The following is a 24,551-nucleotide window of genomic DNA, read 5'->3' as shown; positions in this document are numbered from 1 at the left end:
TTTCTATACATGAACTATTATTTTAATGTCACATTTTGACAATTGTAAATGGTCTACAGAATGTAGTGGGCAAAAGGCAAGAAGCAAGAATTTTGAAACACTAAATGTATGATAAACAGCGCATTACCAACATTTACATGATTCACATCAAATTGATGACATCCTAAATGTATTCCTTTTAAAGGATAGAGATTTTTTCAATAAAATATTACAATTTCATTTAATACTCTGGTACAATACTTCATACACTGCAGGAAAAAAAAATGCAAGGTCTACTCCACCTAATAAGATCCTTTTTCATTAGTTTTTAGTACTGTAATAAAAAAAAAAAAATCACAATAACGTCATAAATAACAGGCTTGAAATTATTAATTACATGTTTCACTATTTAAAGGGGAAAAATTAAAAAATTTGAAATAATGACAAACCAAAACCTGACAACACATCCTAGTACCAGCTGTGATTTTCTCCATTGTTACAATGAAAAAGGAAATGGGTTTTAGAATTTCGTTAGCTGTATCCTGGTTAATTGTGTTTCAGACACGTCTCTTAAGAGGAAAAAGTAACAGTTTGGTCAGGATTAATAGGAGAACCAATCAGTCCTAACAACAGCTAGCTGAAATTAAAGTGTATGCTATGAAACATTCAGTAAAATGAAGTCTGCAGCAAATTCATGCTGGCATAAATCGTTGTGCCTTAGGATTGGGTTAAAGTTTCCCTTGTGGTATGAAGTCCTCCCTAACAGAATGCTTCAGAACTGCATCCCTTTTCCATTCCACTGATTCAGCCACACCTTGTAGATCAATGCACAAGATTTCTCTAAAAAACTCACTAGAAATAAATGAAACCCACATATTCACTTATCTCCCCTAAACCAAAGGACATATCTCTTTCTTGCTTCATCCGTAATAAAAATCCACACATTGTGTAAAACAATTTTTTTTAAATGCTCCAAGAATGATCCCTCTCTTGCTCTTGCATGAAGGGCAGGCAGGTTTTCTCTTGCAAGGTTTCCCCTTTGGCATCCAGCATGGTCCAACACTCCAGTTAGAAGCACAGTATTTATTCCCAACCTTTTTGATTCTGTTTCTCCTCATCAACATTCTTCCACCATTTACTCCTCAGGATTAATACACATTCTGGAGTAAGAATTCCTTGGCTCCAAGGAAAAAAAAAGAAATCCTACCGTGGCAGCTTCTAAACAGCTAAAATGAGGTTAAAAGAGGCAACCTTATGTTGGCCACATAACTGATTGCTGCTTATAGAGGTCAATCTTTTAAGACATCACATTAGCAGAGTTCAAAACAGAGTTCAGAGTCATTCAGGATCCTTCTCTGGTTTCTCTTGACTTTCACCATGACTTCGGTTTGGTACAGAACATGCATTCCACCTTGCTCTAATATATGAAGTGTAGAATTTATCTAACTCCACACCAAGTTTTAAATAAATATTGAGATTGCCATCAATTGCTCTATGCAAATACCAACACCTCGCACTGATCTCTGTTCAGCAGGATGAAGCTGTATGCAGGGACAGGGAAGGAGGCAGGCAATGCAGAACACATCTCACTACCAAAGGAATAGATTTCTCCCTCATCACGACAGAATTTCAGATGGAGAAGGGGAGTAAATATTATGATTAGACTATAAGGCTACGACATTAAAATGCATTACGGTATGCTGGTGACAGGAGTTCCAAAAAAAAGAGAAAAGAAAACCCAAAGCCTCAGAAGACAAAAAGGACAATAGGCAAAGTAACAAAATTCTGCTTAACATTAAAGAAGCACCTTCATTCAGTTCAAACAAAGTGTTCAAATATTTGATTTTGCTAAGCACTCTCGGGAAAAGGTAATGTAATCTCCCACTTAACCTTTCACAAAGCTGCATTAATTACATTCCAAGCTTTAGCATAATTTCACTAGTAAGGCCAATAATGCAATTTCATTGGCCCTGCACCATGCCTACAGCAAGTTGATGCAGTGCTCACCATCTGTATGCACTGTACAGAAATGGCAATAAATCCTTAACCATGAAGTCACAGAACTTCCCCAGGAACACAGGGGAAGATGTTGGTAGGACACCACCAGTACCTACTGTTAGGGACTGGTTTTGTCACTAGTGCACACAGCTTTAAGGGGAGCTTCTGGTCCAGGAGACAGGACAGAGCAAACCAAGTGAAGGAACCCAGTTACCTGGCAGCTCAACAGCAGCTCGTCGTTCTGTAGTCTCTCTAGAAGAGGGCTCCATTTCACTGACAACAATCAGAAGTGGTTTCAGATGAACGTGATTTTTAATCTAATAGGAACAGCAATTTCAACGCAGCTCTGAAAGGCACTTCAGGTGGAATGGTAATAAACTCCTGTCTGATGAAACAAACCAGAACGAGCCTGCTGGTCTTGCTGTCCATTCTGCCCTTTTCAACCAAGGCAATTTCAGTGGATAACCAGCTTCCATGCACTGCTTTCCCCCACAAAACTTTAATTTAGCCACTTACACTGTCATAAGGTCTTACTAAAAACTAGAAGGCCCAGCAGCTTCCATCTCCCCAGGGGAAGGGAGAAGAGGCTTACCTTGTAGTGAGTTAAGAGCCTGCATAGTGGGTTACTTGTTTCACTCTGTTTTCAGAATGCTGTTAAGGTGTCAGCATGCAAGTTTTAAAATTACTCGAACTCAGCACATCCAATCTCTTGCTTAATAGATGAACACAGACAAATGAACAGAGACAGTATCCTCACAAGACATTAGGCCACCATGCCTTTGGAGAGATACAGTAAATTTCTATTTTGGGTAGAGAACATGTAAAAGAAATTTCCTTTGATAAAGGCTATCTTACATAATTACTCAAAAATAGCTCAGTCAGCCACTCAGCTAAGTAGTAATCAAAGCTATCAGTTACCACAAAAAGCACCTTCATATACTGCTCATCTTTACAGAACTCAGTCTGAGTTTGAAATGTATTAGGACTAATTTTACCATGTAGCTGATTCTACTCACACTGGTGATCCACAGTTTTCAATCAAGTATTGTTCCCATCATTATTTTACATTAGTCTAACAGATTTATATCCATATCATTGTTCTCCCACCACCCGTGACAAAAAAACCCCACAATGGCTCAAATGAAAAAAAAAATCCACAAAACACCAAAACCAACTAATAATCATATTATGAAACAAAAATATTATTAAAAAAAAAACAAACATGGATGACAGTCCAACAGTTTGCTGGATTCAAAACTGACTCTACAAAGTAGTTGTCTACATTGTAGATAGGATTTCCTTTTATTTGGAAAATGAGCAATTGTAAATGAGGCATTGGAGAAAAGAGATATAAACAATCTTTAGATGGTCTTAAGTTTTGCCTACTGTTGAAGGATTAAAACCGTAAATTAAAAAGGTACCAAGCCTTCAGAGTTCATCATTCATGTGAAGCTTCTTCCATCTCTTTCTTGACCTTTTTAAAAACCATATTCATTTCTGGAAAAGAGATAAAAGCTATTTAGTACAAAATAAAACAAAAATAAGCTGACAGTTTGTTCTTGTTCTGACATTATACAGAAGTCTATAATGACTCAAGAAAGCCATAAACAACTGAAAGTCTCAAATCTTGATTATAAGCTGCATGGTACTTTGGCATTAAAAGATGAGAACATGTACTTGAAATTGTGGACTAAGTGGGATACACCTGTGTACGTAGGAGATAAGATTGTGGATTGAATGGATAAAGCATGCATACAGCTACTAAGAGGGAAGGGGAAATTAGGACATCTGAGGTCGTTAAAAGCACAGGGGCAAAAGATGATGAAAGGTCTTAGGCTAGAATCCAGGAGAAGTAAATGACTAAAGAAAGAACACCTTAAATTTGAAGCTATTCTTCTGCTGCATTCACAACCTATTAACCACGGTTAATAAACTTATCAGCCAATAACCAATATCTACTCAATTGACTGCATAAATCAAACCATAACAGCTATTTAAAATATCATAGTTTTCTCTTTCAGCAAAAGCAAGAATTTAATTTTACTAATATGAACACAGTAGGACCCTAACTTGGAAGACTTTATTTCTGTCTGACAATAGTTTAAAATCTTTAGCAAAAGGCTATCATATTAGATCAGTTTCACTGTTTTCTTCCAGTATCTGCTCACACCATACAGGCACAGCAGTAATCTTGCTCAATACATCTTTACTGAGGCTGAGCATTAGATTAAGTGTTCTTTTAATCTCTTTAGATGAACACAAATCCTTAGCATGGACCAGGAGCAAAGATCACTAAAAGACATGGAGTTCAGGCTGCAGCTCCCACTCATCATATAGAACACCAGCCTCCTGAATAATAAAGACCTCCAACCTATGCCACTGCTGAGTCAGGGGAAGAGGACAAACTACCACCACCAAGTAATATTCTATGTTGCTTTGAGAGGGTAAATATAGATGTAACTCAATCAAAATTAGCTTCTGAAATTTTAATTCCTTAAGGGTGGATGGATTACGTGCATGTCAAGCGATAGAAAATGTTGTTACTGTCTGGTTTTATTCAAACCCCATAACTCCATGCTGCATATGCACAGTCACATAAAATACATACCTGCCTTTGCACTGAAGTCTGTACATCATCTCATCTGAAACTTTTCTGCTGTTGCATCAGCCCCACATTTTCATATACTCTAGCACTATCTTCCCTCATTCTGAAATGAAGCAAGTATTTGCAGTCTGAGTAAACCAAGTTTGTACACTTAATAGTAATAGTTTAAGAGCAAAGTACATGGCAGAAGTCCGAGCACAAACTCTGTGGTAACTCATTCAAGATCACTGAAGATTAGCACCATTCAAAACTTGCACACTAGCAACAGAAACCAACTTACTCTGGACACGTTGGGGTTGGGGTACAGGGTGGAAGAGGGCTCTGATCCCCACTTGTCTGGTCCGATAAAGAATATTTAATGTTTGTGTATTCGTGACCTTTCCTCTTACTTTTCTGTGAAGCAAAACACAGGGAAAAGCCAGGTCTGAGCAACAAATAGGAAAAGATCATTGAAGGAATAGGGAAATTACACAACTAACCAGATTAGCGTTTAGAAGGGTTTAGCTATGAACACCAAAGAACTCAATTCCATAGATAACACACAATATAGATAGGACCTAAAGCTTGGCTTTGTTTGTTCCAAGACCTGAAAAGCCTCTTTTTTCAGCATTCCCCTTCCCACCACCACCTGCAGCAGAACATACCAACCTTAAGAACCAGCACTCGTACACAACCTTCGTCTCACTTGGCAGAAGAAACCTCGCTTCATTCTTTAACAGACAGCAGCAGCCAGTGCGCCTCCCACTGACCTTATTTCCATCTCAGAGATGTGGCCAAATGAGTAACAATCCTGTTTGCAAGATCTCTAATAAAATATCATCTTAGGCCATCCGATTTGATATAAAAAGAACCCAAGCTGTCATTTGTATTCTGCAACATATGTTACAAGCTGCAGCCAATTTTGCTGGCATTCATCTAAAGATACTGAAGGCTCCAGCAAACAAAGCTACACTAGGAAAGAGAGAGATGGCTTTTCTTTGTTTCCAGGACAAACATTCACAACACATACACACACTGCAACCTACATTTAAATCAAAGCTTCACTTTAAAAAATTTTACAGAACACAGGGTTTTTGTTTCATTTTGTTTTTTAAATGCTCCAACAAGTACTATATAAGAGACCTGAGTCAATCTCACAGCAGAGATTGGCAGAATCCCTGAGGAGATCTGGCTGCTGAGTTTCCATTAACAAAGCTCTGCCCTGCATTTTAAGTTGCAGTTTTTCACAGCAGTCTTCTGAGACTGCAACTTTTTCTATTCTTCTGCAGAACTTCTTCCTCTCTCAACCTCCCATCTATTCCTTACAAACCCCTTCAACCACGAGTCTGAATCAACTACCTGGAAGGCTGAAGCTAAAAAGATTTAAACAAAATGCAAGGATTCTGACTAGTGCATTTAACAGCATTATGAGTACCAACCTCTCTCCTGCCAATTCTGAAGCACCAAATCAGAGGGTTTTAATTATTTTTTATTTTTTTTAATTGCATAATGAATAGCAGTTTGAGGTGCAGATATTCTATACAGTAAAATTAAAAGGCATCAATCAGTTCTTCTATTACTTAAGCTGACTGGCATAAAAGAATCAAGATTAAGTACCTTCCTGGCTTCTCTTCTTTCAGTTTAATTCACTGTAATTATCCTTTCTAATTCATAATAATAGAAATGCAGCAGAAACAACTTGTTTCCTAGATGTAAAAGACTATACACATCTCTGCAGGAAAGACACAGCAAAACAAATCCAATTTCCCTTTTTCCACACTTGTAGGATGACAGGCAATATCCGACACAACATTTATGTCTAGGAACTCTTGAAGTTCTCAGCACTGCAATGCAGAAGGAAATGTTAGCAGAGAAGCTAGGGAATTTTTTTTTCCTTAGAATAAAGAACTCATCCCTATGCAAATGGATGCAGCTATGTATACATACCCCTGCTTCAGCACAGCTGTAAGTGCTGCATGACATCACATCTTTATTTTTTCCTCCAGGATGTTACTTCCTATACTCAACACAAAGCATTGCTTTTATCTGAAAAGTATTATTCTGCTTTTTTGTGTCTGCCACTAGCTCTTGTAGGTGAAGACTTCACAATGTAAAGCAATGCTCTATTTCCAGATTAGGAAACCTTTATTCTCATGCCTCCTGAGCTAGTAATACAATAGAGGATGAAACAACTGATCACTGTAAGAGAAATGCACTGCTCCACTCAATATCAAAATACCATTCAAAACCACATTACAGCATTCAAGAAGTTACAGATCTACTTTATAAATGGTGGCACAGAAAGAGACCATATTCAAAACCCGAGGATATGAGGCTTGTGCAATCACACAGATGTGAGGGAGCTCTAAGGTGAAGTGAAACAACAAAGCCAGGAAAAAAAGTACACCTGAGGGATTTCATGTTCTTCATTTTGTGTTTAATCAGCATCAGAGCACACAACAGCCATCCTAGGGAAAAGAATAAAGACCCTACCCTCTGTTGAACAGTGCATCTACATTATCTGGCAAATATAAAACAAGTTCTGTCACACCCCAAAGAAGCCAGAAGCCACACAAGAGTGCCAAGGCTGAGCTGGCACACCCTACCTCTAGAACAGGGCTTAAATCTCACACCAGGCACTGAACTAACCATGAACATATGGCTCCCCACATCTGTCTGACAAACTGTGTGGGTTTATCTCCTGAGCAGCAAGGCAGCAGAAGATACTGAAATTCTGAAAAAAAGATAAGTCCCAGATGACCAGAAGTTAGGGCAGAGAATGAAAGCAATAGTGGACAGAAAGTTAGCTCTTATCACAAAACCATGCAACTTTTGTGAAAGACTGCAGAATTTGAGTGCAAGGGAGTATTTGAACAGAAAGAATGAGGTGGGAGGGGAGGGGGGTCTTGTGATTGTCCCCATGTTCCAAAAGTTTTCTCATCACATAAATCACTCTTCTAGGTGGATTTTTTTTTTTTTGAACAATGTTCTGTAGGGTCACTACATGCTTTACAATCCTTCAGATCAATATATCTCGTTCCGCATAATTTAAGAATCCAAAACAGAGTATCTAACACTCAAATTTGATTACCATACTCGCAGTTAAGTCTCCAAGTCACAAGCAGCAAATGAGCAACTCTGCTCCCTGCTCCAGTGACGACATGTTCCTACATAATTTATACTTCAGCTGAATATACCTGTTCCTCCTCAATTCTGCGCTGTAGCGTTTCAATGTAGTGCTGTACTGCCATGTAAATAAATCTGTACTGTGCTTCTGTTTGAACCATTCCTGACCGCTGCGATCTCACCATCTGAATGGTCTTTGGAACATCAATATCACAGTCCACACCTATAAAATAAGGAAACCCATGAGACTGGGAACAATAAAGTAAACTTTGCTTTTGGAGAGATTGGTCTCCTCAACATCCAGTGAGCAGACCGACAGCCACAAACTCGTGAAAGATTTAAGCAATTAAATACAAATATTAATAAAAATAATGCAATCAGATTCCTGGCTAATCCTCAGCTGAAAGTTTTCATCATCCTGATCTAGAGCAGGATTTCAGCACTTTGATTCTAACTAAGTCAAGAGGAATGACTGAGTCCCTGTTATGGCAAACGAGTACTCACTCTGGAACAACATTAGAATCCCCTGTGAACATTACTATTGTTTCTACTCTGATGCTCCTATGACTTATGTCAGTGTCCCAGCAGAAAACAGAAGGTTGAGGAAACCTACCTTTTTCTCTGATTATGTCAATAAGAATATCAATCACAATGAAAGTTCCTGTTCGTCCAATCCCAGCACTGTGAAAAGAAAAATAACCATTTTGCTCTGAGTAGGCGTTAGAACACTAATCTAAATTAGGAGTCCAACACTAAGCAACATTAGATTTTCAGACTACAGCTAAAGACAAATAAAACTACACAGACAACAGAAAACAGAGGCCTAAATTTTCCCAGAGACAGAAGTAGAAGTTGCAGCAGTGTTTTCCGTTTCTTAGTATTTATTAACAACCTTGGATCAGACACAATTAAAGATCAAATGTTTCCTTGCCTTATTTAAAACAAAAATTCATACATTAAAAATGAGGAGTGATCTCATTCATAGGAGGCGGGATGGTAGAGTAGTGATCCCAAGCAACGATCCAAGCTCGATCCCAAGCAATACATCATCAATAGATGTAAAAAGAAGAATCCAATAGAATTCCACAGAAGCAGAGGCACAGTGCATCACTCTACCTGCAGTGGACCACAACTGGTCCTGCGTCAGAAATGCTTTCTTGCTTATGGTGCACCTCCTCGAGAAAGTCCAGTACACCACCAGGGTCACTTGGGACTCCGTGATCAGGCCAAGTTCTGAAATGATATTGCCAGACTGTTCTCTCTGTGTTCCCCTAGAAGGAAGATGTCAACATGTGAAAAAATGCTTCTGATCAAAATCCAGCTAAAAGCATTACCTCAGCAAAGTTGAGTCAGATCAGAAGGCAGCATAGCCAACCTTCTGCTCAGTATCCACGGCACTACAACTCATTTAAAGAAGGAAAGAGTTCTTGGCCTGATAAGTCAATCACACTACCTGCTCCCACTGTTCCCTCTTTTTCTCATTTAGCTGTTTCCAGTATTTCCATCTTTACCTTCAGAAGCTAGGGAAAAGCTCTGTTTCTTAACAACAAAGTGCTGTTCTAATTCACTGCTTCCGTCCTCATCTTACATATCTTCACTTAAGAGCTCTTTCTAGATTCTGGACTCCCATAGAACCAGTTCCTTCTAGTACAACCACCTCCATGAAAGGGCAGATAAGTGCTTAGCTAGACTAAAGTATGATTACTTAAAAGCACTTTCATGCTTCTTTCCAAACTTCCTCAAAGCTCTGTAGTCATGCATCTTCTGCCAAGAAAGTGCTCAGGTATAAGAACCTTCAATTAGCCCAAGGACAAAGAGAAAGATGCACGGAGCTAAAGCTGGAACTTCAAAGAAAGAGCGAAGGCTCAATTTATTAATCTCTTGGAGCTCTTATTGATTCTTCAGAAAGAGCCTTTTTGCTTTTTTTTTTTTAATTATTTCCAACCTAGATTAAAAGGACAGAGTTACTAACATACTTACTTGCCCAACTTTAGAAAGCTTAAGTTCTCTTAGCGTGTAGTCATGTGCTGCACTCTCCTTAACATTCCTCACACGCATAACACCATACTCCTTTAGGGAATATTCATCAGGCCAGTACTTGACACACTTACTCTGCAAGATTCAAAACAAACAAACAAGATTTTAAAGCGTAATCCACAAGGCAGCTGCTTCGTGAACTGGTGAACACTTTTCTGAAGTTTTCATTTCTGAGTACATCGAAGACAACTACCAGCACCAACTGGACAGCAGCAAATGACACATTAAATATATGTGAAGGGAGAGTTTCTTCTCCCTATGTCAAATAGGGAATTATTTCAGAAAAAGAGGTATATGCAATCTCTCCTTTCAGTAGCTTTTAGGATTTTCGTACTGGTTTTGCCTCAATAGTTTCAAAGCCCTGGAATTAAAATGGAGTTACCTATATCTCCACCCAACTACTGGTTTCAAAATATGAAGAATTTTCAGGGGAATGCTGCAGCTTTATGTGCTGTTCTACAATCAATACCCAATGGGCTGCAAAACAAATGCAAGTCAAAGATATAATCATTTTTAACAGGAATACACCTTGGACATTTGCTTTTTCATTGCTTACAATCAGAGAAGAAAGGGCTAACATAGCTCTAATTCAACCATCAAAGCAACAGAGAACTGCACCCTGTGACAGGGGCCTGATGTGTCTGTAGGCTTTGATAGTTAGAGCTTTCAGCATGCTGCTTCTCTCTCAAGTTTATCTTTGTCCAGGGATATATTCCAAGCACTGAAGGATGGGTTAACCTATTACTACTTTCATTTGGTTCCTGCAACAGCAGCTCCTGTTAGCCTTGTGAATGCAAGTCCACACAGAATCAGATGAGAAATATAATGGGTAGATAGATGCAGCTTCTAGCAACAGCAAACAGACCAAGCACCAAATACAGTAGAAAAATATTTCTTATTTGCAGTGCCTAGTGCAGATTTACAAGAAAATACAGGAACAAGGGAAGTTTCTTCTGCCAAGAAAAGATTCAGTATGAGATGCCTTGCTGTAGTCACTTTCGCCCTTCTTTCCCTATCATGATTAAGTTATCAGATATTAAAGCATTCTACATAGCCAGAGCACACACCAAAAAAAAGTATTCAACTCTTCCAAAGCAACTCTATAACTTCTCTCTCTTCCAAGAAAAAAAAAAAAGATCTAAGAGAAAGGTCACTGGAAAAGAGGTTTCCATGTGGATATATTCATGTAGACTTGCAGTTTTTACTTAAGAAGCAATATCCTCTGAATTCATTCTCATATTAATAAAATCCCATAATTTGTTTTTTGATAAAGACCACACAAACTTGGTAAACCAAAATAAAATGGCTACACTATAGCTTCTTGAACAGGGAATTTACCCCTTCAAGTAGGCAGAATGTTTGACTGCAGCTTTCCTGTGTCTCATTCCCTGGGTACTCTCATAATGCAATGATTCACATTCAGTAGCTAGAATTTAATCAGACAATCCTTACAAAAGGGAGGCCTTGTGATACAATAGGAGTGCATCCTCAATTCCCACAGGCATCAATTAAGAAAGAATATTCAGCACCTTACAGAATTAAGCAGCGAGTTCCTAAGACCACGATGGCACAATGCATTTCAGCATGGGAGTCAATATAACCAAGTCAGACCATACACGCACACAAATGTCATGACTTCCCCAGAGACCAGCTTCAGTTTATTTTTACCTTTCCTCTTTCAACTTCTTTTGTTGTCATAACAATAACTCGAGAATTCTCCTGGAACACCATCCTCCAAAAATCATTCACTGTATTCTGCAGGCAACCTTGAGTAGCAATGTAGCTTTTTTTTGGCTTTGAGTTGTTGCACTTGGTTTCAAACTCAGGCTAGAGACAAAAACAATTTAAGAAATGGTGATAAATGCTCATTTTTAGAAGACTAACTTGGATTTAAAAGAATAAGTTAAAAAGTAAGCATAGGTTGTGCCTACAAGACTCATTTAGGTGGGGCATACTTACCATAATAATATTAGCGTTGATATAGTCTGAAACAGGTTCATTTGGATCACCATCATGCAGAACAACTCTGGTATGATCAACTGGAAGAATATATTTATATGTCAAGCAGCTGCATGGTACAATTGTAAGCATACAGCTATTTTTAAATATTCAACCAACAGGTACATTCTTACTGCTTCTAGAAACTGCTACATCATGAAACACTGCAAGTCACTGCTAGAACACACAGCTCCTTTTCTGTTTCTGTTTCTTAAAACAAGTTTCTAATTCATAACAAAGATCACAAAGCAAGTGTTTATCTAAATCAACACAAATGGTCTCAAACACTGCTGGATTTGCACTATGCAGTTTTGTACCACAAATTAATCCTCTTAAGTGTAAGCATTCCAGTTTGCCAAATAAAAGCATCATATCCCTAAACTGTTTAGTGAAAGCTGAAGATAAATATTTCAGAATCAAAATATCTGCATCTGTAATGGATAAATGTTTGAACAGACTGGAAGCTGGAACTAATATTGACAACATAAAGGAAGGACTTACCACTAACGTGAAGAAAAAGCATACTGTTGTTTAATTAACCCTGTCTTTACCAGCTAAAACAACAAAGCACAGAAAAGTAATGGGCTTACATAAGAAATCAGTACTTACAGGGTAAAATGTTTTTGTATCTATTTTTGTTTTTGTTTTCTTGACGCTGACCTTCTTTACGGCTATAGAGAAGTTTGCATTCTTGCTGCTGTAAAGTCTGCACAAAAACAGCACACATAACTGGTGTCAGTAAGAGCACAAAAAAGACAAAGACTGTATCATCATTATTATCGTGATCCTTCCCTCATTAAAATAGTCACACTTGATTATAATACCAATCAGCAGTCAGAGAGAGAGTTCCTGGGTTGCTCCACTCAAACTACAATACATCATTGCTTTCGAGGTGTGAAAAGGCACTGACACAAACACAGGAACACAAGTAACACGATTCTCTACCTGAGCTGTACTGGATTTCCTCTAGGTCTTACTAGCTTTATTCCCCTCCTTCAGCTATTACCAATCCATAGCAGTGCTGCTGGAAATCCCCAAAACCACATCCCTGAAATCCTTGCAGGCTGCAGCCAGATCATCTCTAGGCAGCCAAAGGGGAGGAAGGAGCTTACAGAAAACCCACCAAAGCACACCAACACAAGCAGCTGTCTCAGTTTCAAGGAAAGTGAAAAGTCCTTCAGCTCTTAGAAGCTGAATATTAAGATATTTTTTTCTATTCCGTAAAAACCACAATAGGATGAGAATATTCGAAACAAACATATGGCATTAGAAAGCTAGAAAGCCAATTAGCACTGAGTGCAACAACAGTACTCTGTAATTTGTGCTTTACTCTTCATAGAAAAGATAACTAACCCTCTAAGCAAATCCTTTTCACAGACACAGCTGCTACAAAGCTGGCTGACAAATAAGGACAGACCAATACACCTGGGAGCAAAACGTGACTCCCTTTCTCCTGTTGACACAAGGCCATTTCACTAAACCAGTATACCCAAACATATTTTGCTCAGATTTCTCACATTACCATGCTGGTGGATTGGGGAGGTGTTAGGTAACTACCTACATGGTTATCCATAAGTCATCCTAGTGCAGAAGCAATAAATCTGCATGGGGATTTCTCCTGTTGGCAAGGCCCTAATTTCTCAGTGTCTGGTTCCCAATTAATAATGACAGGGACAACAGTAATTCCATACCTCATAGGAGCAGTGCTTAGTAGCAAATCCACGTACTTGCAATGAAGCCAAGGGGAGCAGAATCTCAATGGTATTGCTCCAAGTTTTAATCTCAAAAGCAGTATTAGTCTGACTAAAAGAAACACTCTGGCTTTGGAAGCTGCTCTCTTCACTAACACCACCTTAATATTCCTTCACAGATTACTTTTACTTTAAAGCTCAGGCATGTCAGACACATTTGCTCACTTCTATTTCAGTCTGTGTTATGATTATCACCTCACTTAGTGACCTTGGACAGTTAAGCTCATCCTAAAGACAGGGAATCCAAAGAACAAAAGCAGCACAGAACTGTGAGGTTTCATGCACATAACGCACACAAAGCATACACCCATAAAGCATCTGTTTGCAGTAAGCTCAAGTCTTGTCATAATGACAAAGTCTTTTGACTGCCATTATCACAGAGCATCTCTGTATAATATTAACACTTCTGAGTCTCTGCAACGTGAAATGCCAAGCAAAGAACCAAAAGCTAAACTTTGCTAGCAGGTTTAAAAAAATAAAAAAAAAAAAAAAGGAAATAATTGTGTTGAAACTAACTTCAAACATCTTTACTTCACACTTCACAGTTAATGGTTACTGCTTTGAGCATCCCTGAGGAAAGATCTATGAGTAGCAAAGACTTCTAACAAGCTCCTTACAAGAGGCAACAATAAATCAGGTAGAGTCCTTAATTTCTCTGCACCATTCAAACACGAAGCTCCCCAGTCACTTTCCAGAAGCAGAAGTGTTACAAAGACTGTCAACATTTCTGTCTGACACTTAACAGGACAAGAGGCATTCTTCAATATGCCTAAAGACAAGTAATTTACAGCTACCATCTGGACTGCCAAAGCACAAGAGGGCATGAAGAGCTCCACAGACAGACTGGAGATTGCCCCCTGCCTCCTCCCACCAGGACTGGCAGCCATAGCTTACCTGAGATGAATGAGAAAACGTGGCATTAAGACTGCAGTGTTCAGGCTAAGGTCAAGGCCTTGGTCAAGGCCAGGTAATAAGGTGAGAAAGAAGAGGCAGTTTAATGCTCTGTTTATGATTTCCACCCCTACCAGCTGTGATCTCACTATCTTACATTCCACGAAATTCGTACAGAAATTTGTTACATCTTTGTAAAACTCAATGGTTTTTCATGGCTGTGTTTTTCAACTCCCACAAAAAGTCTCAGAGCAGACTGCAGAGCTAATGAGCGCGTCTGATCATAAATGAGTTTTCTTCAAGAATGGTGCTTTGCAAATCCATCACTTTTCAAGAAGTTCCTCAAAATAGCATCACACAGCCAAAATCAGCCTCTTTGTCAAGGATCTGGAATCACAAGACTTTCCAGTTTCCTGTTGCCATCTGCTGGTAGAGTTCCACAATTCACTATGAAGTGAGGATACAAGTCTCTTCATTATAATAAAGCCATGACCAAAGCTTCTGGCTATGATCATCACATGCACGCGGTTTTTTAAAGTCAATCCAATTGTCAGAAAAATGTTAGGATGCAGCAGTCATAGAGACAGAAACAAAGAAAAGAATCTGCTTACCCTTAGAAGGCTTCAAATAGTCAGGGATCTCCAGCAAGATCCCCTGGCCTCCACTGCCAACCCTTAAATGAGGTCTGGGCAGGAGTGGATCCTGGCTTCACCCCTTCTGGTCACCCAGGTGCACTGCATACACCTGAGCTCCCCTGGGTTGGCCCTGCCTTCCCACCAGGTGCTCAATCACTGGTTCAAGCCATGACTTGCATTTCTACTACACTAAACTCCCACCATACTGGGTGAAGCAACAGAAAGCATGGCCTAATTCCCTTCATATGCAAAGCACACTTACACGTTCCAACTGCATCAGATACTGCTATTGTACTGCTTCCCAATCACCACAGGTTACAAATAGTCAACATAGTCAACAGAGGCTAGAAATCAGGCCTTTGCCTCCAGAAATAAAAATCCAGCCTACAGACCTCCCCCTGCACTCATGGAGAAAAGGGACCCAGGACTGAGTCCAACTGATTGTCCTGGTGGGGCAGATATGGTGCCAGTTGTAAGAAGGCTCCCTCATGATGGGAAGGATAACAGGAGGAAATGCACTTAGGTCAGAATGAACAACAAAGAATGTTATTACCTCTCAGTTAGGAAAAAGGGCAAATATTTGAATCATTTTACTAACAGACACAGGATTGAAACTGTTTTAACACATTATGTATCTGACACAGGAGAAGGGAGCAAAAGCTGGGATCTGAAGTGATTGAAGTAGAGCCAAGCTATTGTCAGGAAGGCAGTAACAAATCTCTCAGAAGTACTACAGAGATTCAATACCATAACATAGCATTGGAAATACAATGAGGTACCTCAAATTCTTCCCAGAAGCCCTGCTTGACTTTATCTGTAGTCTCTGCTAGCTTGCTTAGCTCTCGCACTCTGCTTTCAATCTCTGCAGCATTAATACGGGTGGTATTCAGAGGCTAGGAAAAACAAAATAAAGGTAAAGCAGCGACAACTAAAAAGGCAGTTAAAAACACAAATTCCCTGCACTAAGTATACATTACATAGGCAATTGTAAGATCCAGAACTTCAGCATTTATACATTCTTGGGGCAGTGTGGGAAGAAAGGAAGGGAGTAAGGAATGAATGCTTTTGGACTCGCAGTTTCACAGTTGTTCTCAATAACTTGTTTCGTCTGTGAACTAGTTTTGCAATCCCTATGGCTCATAATGAAGTTACAAGAAATTCTACGTGCATTACAAACAAAGTCTATTCTTTACCAGCAGCACAAAATTATCCCAGTTTAGACTTACATGACTTTATCAACCAGTTTAATGAAGTCTCCTTCATTTTCACATTTCAAAAGGAAATTTATGATGTCACACAGAACACACAGAAAAGCCCACTCTTCCCCAACAATATACACTGAAATTAATAAAATTTAGTGGTTTTCTCCATTCACTCACCTGCTTGAGTTGCAATACTGTGCCCAAAGTTTCTACCATAGGGTTCTTCTTATAATGCTCTACTAGATCTGTCAGAGAGTCAAACTTCTCCCCTCCACCAACATCATATTTTAGATCCTTAAAAACAGATTGTCAGTCATCAAAACAAACAAACTTCATCAAGTCTGCACTGATAAAATATTTAGGCTACACAACATAAGAAATTCTATCAAACTATATGTAGAAAAATCCAGTAAAACTCTTCTGCTAGTAGATGGTAGACAACAAGAGACACACATTATGGAGGACAACATCCTCTCTTCTATCTCTAAACTGTTTCTCTTACTACATTTTAGTTTTTCAACAACTGTAGCAATTACAATTTTACATAATTAAAACAAAAGTCACAGATTTGAGTATTGAGCAAGCCATTGTTGTGCACAAAAATATTTAAAGACTATAACTTAAGTACATAAATATTGAAATGCTGGACCACTCTATATTAATATTTAAAGTGTTCTTTAGATTAATTACTCAGGCTTGTTTACATTCTATTGATCACTCTCAGGTAAGACTTCCTGAAATAACAGGAGCAACAGACATACGTGGATAGATCTCTATTTGTCCAATTACTCCTGTCCTGATATCATCTATACAGGAGACAGCATCTTGCTTAAGGTTCATGAACATTAAAAGCTCCATCAGCAAAAGGCTTTAAGACAGACTTCTGATGTAATCAGAAGCAAATCTATTAAAAGGCACTCGACAGCACAGTATAGGATGACACGATTCAGTCAGGCAAGCAGTCAAAAAAAAAAAATAGAATTTTAAAGCTATCAAATGAGTCTATTTGATCAACCAGATGATGTATATCACACATACATTACCAAGGGAAAAAGTGGAAATACATTCATGTCTTTAGTGAAGTGCAGAAAGGCCCTCTTGTTAGAATAAGCCCTCTGCCCACAGAAGCAGTACTGTTAAAGAAGCTCCTGCTTCATCATACCTGGCAGTGAATCATGACATGTGTCACTTTAGATTTCCCATCATTACTCTCTCCTTTATCATCTCCTGTCCGGACAGAAAGAACAAAGTCCCCAGGGTGGCTCTGACTCTCACGCACAAGAAAGCTTCCATGTTTTCCTTTTTCTGTTAACAGTTTTTCAGCTTCTCTTCCAGAAAGATGCCCATGAAACCACCTTTAAATGAAGACAGCATTCTAAAAGTCATTCCAGCCATGGTTGAATCCGCTTGGTATAAAAAGTTATTACAAAGGAAAACACTAAACTGGACACTGAATGAGTCCCAGACTACAGAAAGGTTCATAGTTTATAATAAACTGTTGGAAGTGTACGTGTACATAAACACGAGCAACTGCAGGAACACTTCAAAGCAGGCACTTCCACAAGCCCTGAAATTTGCATTTTATGCAAGTTTCAAACAAAGCTTTCATTTGGATCCTGTAAAGCAGTTCAAATGAATTCCCTGAAGTCCAATAAATACAAGTTCATACAGCAATTTTCGCATCAGCAGAGGCATTCACTCTTGGTCTGTCAGCTTCATGAGGTTTCCCAACAATGCTCTGGAAACTTAGTACCTTTAAGACCCTACTCTTCCATCACATTAGGAACTAAGCAGGATAAATCACTTAAATAATTCTCCCCACAGCCATTAAATACAAGCCATACTGAGGCAAGAGAGAGCTTGTTTAATACCTTAGTTTTTTTTCCTCTCTCCCATATTCTGAGAATAAACTGACATCTACTGGCCACAGACATTCATTTCTGTCATGCACAGACATCCTCAGCATGGCAAAAGTTTCAGATGCTCCTTATTAGCCATGCTCATAAAACCATCAGTTTGAGCAGTTTAAGGATTTGCACACCATTTACTTTCTTAAACATACATCCATCGTGGGGAAAAAAAACACATACAAAGTTATGCACAGAAATATTACTGCAAGGAATTCCAAGGCACAACAGCTTCAGAGAACACTAGGAGAAATTCTATAAATCTTTCTCGCAGTAAAAATCAAGGGAACTCCGCTTCCTTTTCCAGTATTCTATAATGACAGGAAGAAAGCTTCAAGATCTAGTTTGTTCAGCACAAATTATTTTACCTTTAACCACATTTATTGAGTCAACTTTGCAAATAATCTCACTGAATTCAGAGGGATTAACTTTAGTATACTAGTGACTACCCTCCCACCAAATAGAAGCAGATCCTATGGGGGTAGCATGCACTTATTAAGAAGCACACGGATACTGAGGTTTCCACCACCATTTCTGACCTTTCCGATGTAGGATCGGCACAGTTCAGTGGATATTTCAACTCTATCACATCTCCATTCTTTTCTTTGAGCTGCCCATGATGTTCCATGTAATACTGGACTAACTCAGCCAATGTAGCAAACTTCTCTCCTCCATAGAGGTCATAGTAGTCTCCTGTGTTCTGGATCTTGATGTGGGTGACAGCTCCAGTTCGCCTAATGTTTGAAACAAAGGAAGAAACCATGTAAGTCAGCTGATTTCCAATAAACCACTCTTATACTCAGAGTTCTGTTTTCACAGCTGCAGAAATCCAGACTTACTTTTGTATCACTTTCCAAATGAAATATGGCAGAACAGTTGATGTAGTGCATATTTCTGAAATATATTTCAGCCACATCTTGGTGGCTTGCAAGAAGGGGAGGGGCTGCCCAAAAAGTTAGAAGGAATAAGAAAAAAATAACAATAATTCATGGCAAAGGGATTCCCTAAGCCAGAGTAAACTCTGGGGTCCTGCAGTCTGCAACAGAAATTCCGTGGACCCCCAGAATTGCACTCACAAGCACAAGGGGTGGAAGACTGAGGAAAGAACCAGGTGTCACAGGACACCCATCAGAGCTTGTTTCCTGCTTTTTGCTAGACTTTCACACTAATTTCTAGGATCTCTCTTTTAATAAAATGTAAACCATTTAGTCCTGGAGTTTCTTGTACTAACAAAGTACAGCTCCCTGAAAGAGGCCCCTGCTGTTAAACAGGGCCCATTATCACAAAGGTATCCCAGTAGTACCATTCTTATCACCAAACCCACTTTTCCTTTTTCCTTTATCTACTTCCTCTTGCTCTCCTTTCCTTGTCCCTACCACTACACACGCACTGACAGTGGGATAAGTGTTACAAAAGGTCTGGTTTGGAACAACACCATAGCTGACCTTAAAGACTTGCTGACGTTTCCTATAAGAAAAAAGTCAAGATAGCATTTCCTTGCAGGTGTTTGATCAGCAATTCAGATAACCTCTGCTACTTTCAAATACTTGTCAAATAGTTTTTTAAAGGGCATATGGTAATACAATTACTAATTTACTTCTGTTTCCCCATAACTTTTCTATCTCTCCAATATCTCCAAACTGCAGATTCCCCAGGTTGGGTAAAGATAATTGAGAACCTCTTTAGGGGAAACGCAGAGAAGGGAAGAGACCCGTGCATTATGTTATCTCTTACAAATAGTTTATTTACGACTCTTTCTCCAAAGAACAGCACCCAATGAGCACCTTGGGAAGAAAGACAGAACATTTAAACATACCTAACAGAGAGTGTGAAGTCTCCTGGGTTACTTTTGCTGGGCCGTGCCAGAAAGCTGCCGTCAACTCCTCTTGTTAACAGTAGATTTTCTGCCTCCACCCCAGTAATATTTGGATGAAACCATCTACATGAGGTTAAAAATAAAGAGAACAAACAAGTAAATAGAAGAGTCTCATTTTCAAAGTTAATCTACGTGACAAAACTAAACAGAACCACACAGCTGCTTCAAAGACAGTGCTCTAAAATCAATAAGAATTTCTATTTAAGTAAAATGTATAAATTACTCTTTTTATATTGCATTGCTATTTTCTATAAGAGATTCTTTGCAAGTCAAGAGTTATACCTATACACATTCAGACTGTGTAGACTACAGAGCCATCAAAGGAAGATACAAAACAGAAACACAGATGGAATCATGCATTTCCATACACTGGAAGACAAGACAAAGACACTGAAAGACAATCAGGAAAAATACTTAAACCAAACCATCCAAAGTGGTATCAGACAACATTTTAAAGGTTGAAATTTAAACTGAACCTCATCCTTTAGCACACAGGTTGACCACCAGCCAAGAAGGGTCTCCACTTGAGGACAACCTGCTCAGCTACCCAGGCTCCTTCCACCCCCCAAGGGCACAGGGTGCTGACTGCTGCCAGACACCAGTTTGCCACTCTGCTTTCTGAATACCATTGGCAATTTCTCACCCAAACGTACCACGCTTAAATACAAACATCAAGGAACCCCATATTGATATTCACCACCCACAAGTGGCCTAATGAGTGACTAATATAGTGCCCTGCCAAAGGAGAGCTGTATATGGTCTACATCTAAGAAGCTCAGTGTCCCCACCTATGGCATTGACTTATTCTTAGCCATTCAGTTAACGCAGCTGCGATTCCTCTTATCTGTAGTTGAGGGATTTTATTGCTCTCCTACAGAACTGTAAGAGCGCAATAAACTGTAAGCTGCACCTCTGTTGTAGATGAGAGGACTTCTCAATGAGAATGATAGAATGGCTTAGGTTGGAGGAAACTTTAAAGATCATCTCCTTCCAACCCCCTGCCACGGAATGGTTGCGGAGCAAGGTGTGATTTCAGGCAGCAAACTGTAGAAAAAAAATAATTTGAAAAATCACACGGGCCAGAGATGCAAAGACAGCAATTCAGAATTCAGAGCTTCAGCGGTTCGGTTGGACTTTTGTTTGGTGATTCAATGATCTCCTCCATTCTGCAGCTCTGCTGTGAATCAGGCATTAGGCAGGGCACAGCAAAAAGGCACATCCACATCTGCAGAAAGAACACGGGCTGCTCCTCTGTACAGAGGGTTCTCAGCTGCTCCAAAGCAAAGCGTTGGGGCAAGAAGCCTGCAACCAATCTCACTGCAGCTGTAAAAATGCTATGTCTAAAAAAATTACATAGCACTTCTGATATTCAAAATTTCGCAGTAAGTTGCACTAACAGCAAATAGAGCATTTATCTAATTTGAGGGTTGTGACTTCATTGCTTTGATTGTTCAGCAATTCCTTCTACCATGAAAAGCAGACAACATTCCTACCAAGCCCTTACCCAGCCTGTTCCATTCAGACACAGCATCTCATGCAAACATTCTGGGAGTTTTAGAAATTCCAGAATATCCAAATGGGAATCAAGACTACCTGTGCTCAACTCCATTTCAGAAGTAAATGATTCCTCTCGTTAATCTTGCTTTTTAACTAATTAAGAATATCTTGCACCAAGAAAACCTAGTGAACACTGCTGTATCTCTAAGTGGAGATAAAGAAAATCAAACCTATGCACCTATGGTGCTTGAAAGAACACATTAAAAAATACTTCCAAGCTATTACAGCAAATGGATAAGAATCAATAAATCCTGCACTTATCTAACAGCCAACTGAAGGTCAAGAACAGTTCTCTTTCAATGCGGTTATCACAAGAAATGTTGCACAAGCATCAGTACCTGGGATTAATTGATCACTAAATAACAACTAAAGGAGATGACAATATATTTACCACACTTCCACCCTCAACATTATTACTTCCATTAGGGGGAAAGCAACAGCAATAGCATAGCAACATTGTGAACAGCTAATAAGCAATTTCAATACACGTGGGATTCAAAAGATACCTTTGCTTGTCTCTAAATTTATGCCTATGAACATAAAAAAGGAGAAATTATTGGGACCAACCCTACAGATTTATTATACTTTGTCATTCCATGAAGTTCAATTAATATAATACCTTCTGTATCTCACCCTAAACCTCAATGCACCTGGAAGTAACTGTATACGAGCTGTTCAAAATATGAAATAAGCATAGGAACACTCCTACTCAAGATGGCAAAAAGTTACAAAGTATAGCAAAAGAAAAGCTACATCTGGGAGATTGAGGGCTTTATTGCATTTTATGTAACTTTTGTTCTAGTTGTAACTCGTTCTCCCGCTCTCTCATCCTTGTATTTTTGGCTTTGTGTAGGAAGATGCATTTGTCAGCCACCCCAAATAGAAAAATGGGGGTGTTAGTGATCTTGGCTAAATGGTTCCGGACCGGTGATTGAGATCTCTTCATTTGAAGTGCTGCCATCACATGTGTGCTTTTGAACCTTGTGGCTGCATCCCTTCTAAAACTGGGGGAGAGAGCAAAGGGGGCTGCAGGCACAGCTATCAGTAACATAACCCCCATGGAGGACTTTCTCCCGTGCTTCCTTTTATAGGGATGGAATGCATTTTAGACTTATTTTTTCTTTCCTTTTCCAATCTCTATTATGAGCAGGTGCAGAGGTTATCCCAAGTGAAGGGCATCACAGCCAAGAAGTACAACCAAGAAAACCAACACACATACATGTAAACCCACACTCTAATTAAACCAACTGTGCCACTATGCACAGAATATTCCATACAGCAATTCCACTTTGGGGGTTCAGCAGCAGACCAAGTCATTTGCTAGCTTACAGAAAGGTAAAAACATCAGCAGAAAAGCAGCCAGCAGAACAGTTGGAGTCTCATTTACAAAAGCAAGGGATATTAGCTAAGCAAGAAACCTTATGCTGAAAACTGTGACATGGCAGAAAACACAGCACTGCTATTTTATCATTATTTTTTAAATAAGCATACAGTTGCATTTTGCACAGTGAAGAAAAAAGTCAGCAGAATCTGTGCTTCACAAGTCCAACACTACCAGCAGACTTTTATCAAATTGAAGAGACAGAGGAAAGAAAAAAAATCAATACATTTTTCCACACAGTGACTGAGCTTTTCCAATCATCTTTTCAAGTGCAGGAGAGATAAAAATCAGCTTTGGGTCCCAGCATCTGTGGAGGTGGTGACTGGGAGCTTAGCTATTCCTATTTATAGGCCCATCAGCTTATATTTTTCAGTCTCAAATTAAAATACAAACTTCCCTGACAGCAGGAAGGCCGACAAGTGTTTCTGAAAGGCACTGCACACCAATCCCAGTGTGTAGGTGGGAGCAGGCACAAAACCCAACATGCTCTGCAGATCCCACACACACCTGAGATCTAAAAGCTGGGCTCAGCTACAGCCCAACTGAGAATCAACCAACCTTACTGCACCAAGGTAAGCATAAGAGAGAGGATAACCTGGTGTTGAAAAACTTAATGGAATCAGAGAATGGCGTAGGTTGGAGGAGACCTTAAAGCCCATCAAGTTGCAGCCCCTGCCATGGGCTGGGTGCCCCCCTCCAGCTCAGGATACCCAGGGCCCATCCATGGCCTCAGGCACCTTCAGGAATGGGGCACCCACAGCTCTGGGCAATGCTGCCACAGCCTCATCACCCTATAGAGAATTTCTTCCTACATTGTTCAGTTTAAACCCATTCCCTTTTGTCCTATCACTATTACACAGTGTAAAAACCCACTCCCCTTGCTTATAACACCCCTCAAGCACTAGAAGGCTACAATGAGATTTCCCCAGCACCTTCTCTTCTCTAGACTGAACAGTCCTCAACCTTCCTTTGTAGGTGATGTGCTCCAGCCCTCCGAGCACCTCATAGCCCTCCTGTGGACCCACTCCAACAGCTCCACAACGCTGCTATGCTGGGGGCCCCAGGTCTGGGCACAGCACTCCAGGTATGGCCTTACGAGCTCACAGCAGCCTCGCTCCACTGCAGCTCCTCTACTTGAAGAGAAGCATCAACTTTAAGAGCAAGCAGATTAAACAATAAAAAGGAACACAACATCCACATTACTACAATTCTCTTCAAGAGCCACGTTTACCTTAACCCACAGAGGACAGCAGAAAGCAGGCAAACACCGCATACTGAGAGCAGCGTGAAGAAAACCCTTCAGTCCCACACCCTCTCTCCCCACCCCCCCACGAACCCCAAACGCCGGGCTCGCAGCCGCCTCACCTCCGCGATGTCATTTTGCCCGGCGGGTCGCGGTGCCCCCCACCGCCCCGCAGCCGGCCGCTGGTTCACATGTGGCTCCCAGCCCCCCTCAGCGCAGCGCGGTACTCGCGGCCTACGGGCGCCCCGAGAGGAGCGCGAACAACTACGGCCTCAGAGCCCCGGAGCGCACGGAGCGCGGCGCGGCCCGCCCTACGTCACCGCTTACGTCATCACCGCGCGCCACTTCGCCTTACAGGAAGGGATACTGGCCCTCCCGGACTTTAA

At 40.0% G+C, this 24,551-nt stretch overlaps 1 protein-coding gene across 2 annotated transcripts; it reads right to left on the bottom strand.

Moving 5' to 3' along the window:
- On the bottom strand, positions 1–24,492 carry PTPN11 (protein tyrosine phosphatase non-receptor type 11). 2 transcript variants are annotated; one of them, XM_010720193.3, is made up of 16 exons: positions 24,288–24,491; positions 19,925–20,047; positions 18,648–18,842; positions 17,364–17,556; positions 16,379–16,495; positions 15,779–15,892; positions 12,332–12,428; positions 11,684–11,763; positions 11,393–11,551; positions 9,668–9,799; positions 8,804–8,958; positions 8,301–8,368; positions 7,759–7,910; positions 4,863–4,975; positions 4,586–4,685; positions 1–3,474 (listed from the first exon to the last, which is right to left on the bottom strand). In XM_010720193.3, exons 1-15 carry the CDS (start codon positions 24,299–24,301, stop codon positions 4,616–4,618), a joined length of 1,782 nt encoding a protein of 593 aa, XP_010718495.1. In that variant the 5' UTR covers positions 24,302–24,491; the 3' UTR covers positions 1–3,474; positions 4,586–4,615. The 2 variants fall into 2 exon arrangements, with proteins under 2 accessions (XP_010718495.1, XP_031411835.1); XM_031555975.1 differs by lacking the exons at positions 4,586–4,685; positions 4,863–4,975 and having other exon boundaries at positions 24,288–24,492.
- Between the last annotated feature and the right edge of the window lie 59 nt (positions 24,493–24,551).

Source organism: Meleagris gallopavo, chromosome 17 (assembly GCF_000146605.3).
Source record: "Meleagris gallopavo isolate NT-WF06-2002-E0010 breed Aviagen turkey brand Nicholas breeding stock chromosome 17, Turkey_5.1, whole genome shotgun sequence".
NCBI lineage: Eukaryota > Metazoa > Chordata > Aves > Galliformes > Phasianidae > Meleagris > Meleagris gallopavo.
Note: the sequence above shows the minus strand (reverse complement) of the source record. Positions and strands in the feature narration are given on the sequence as shown.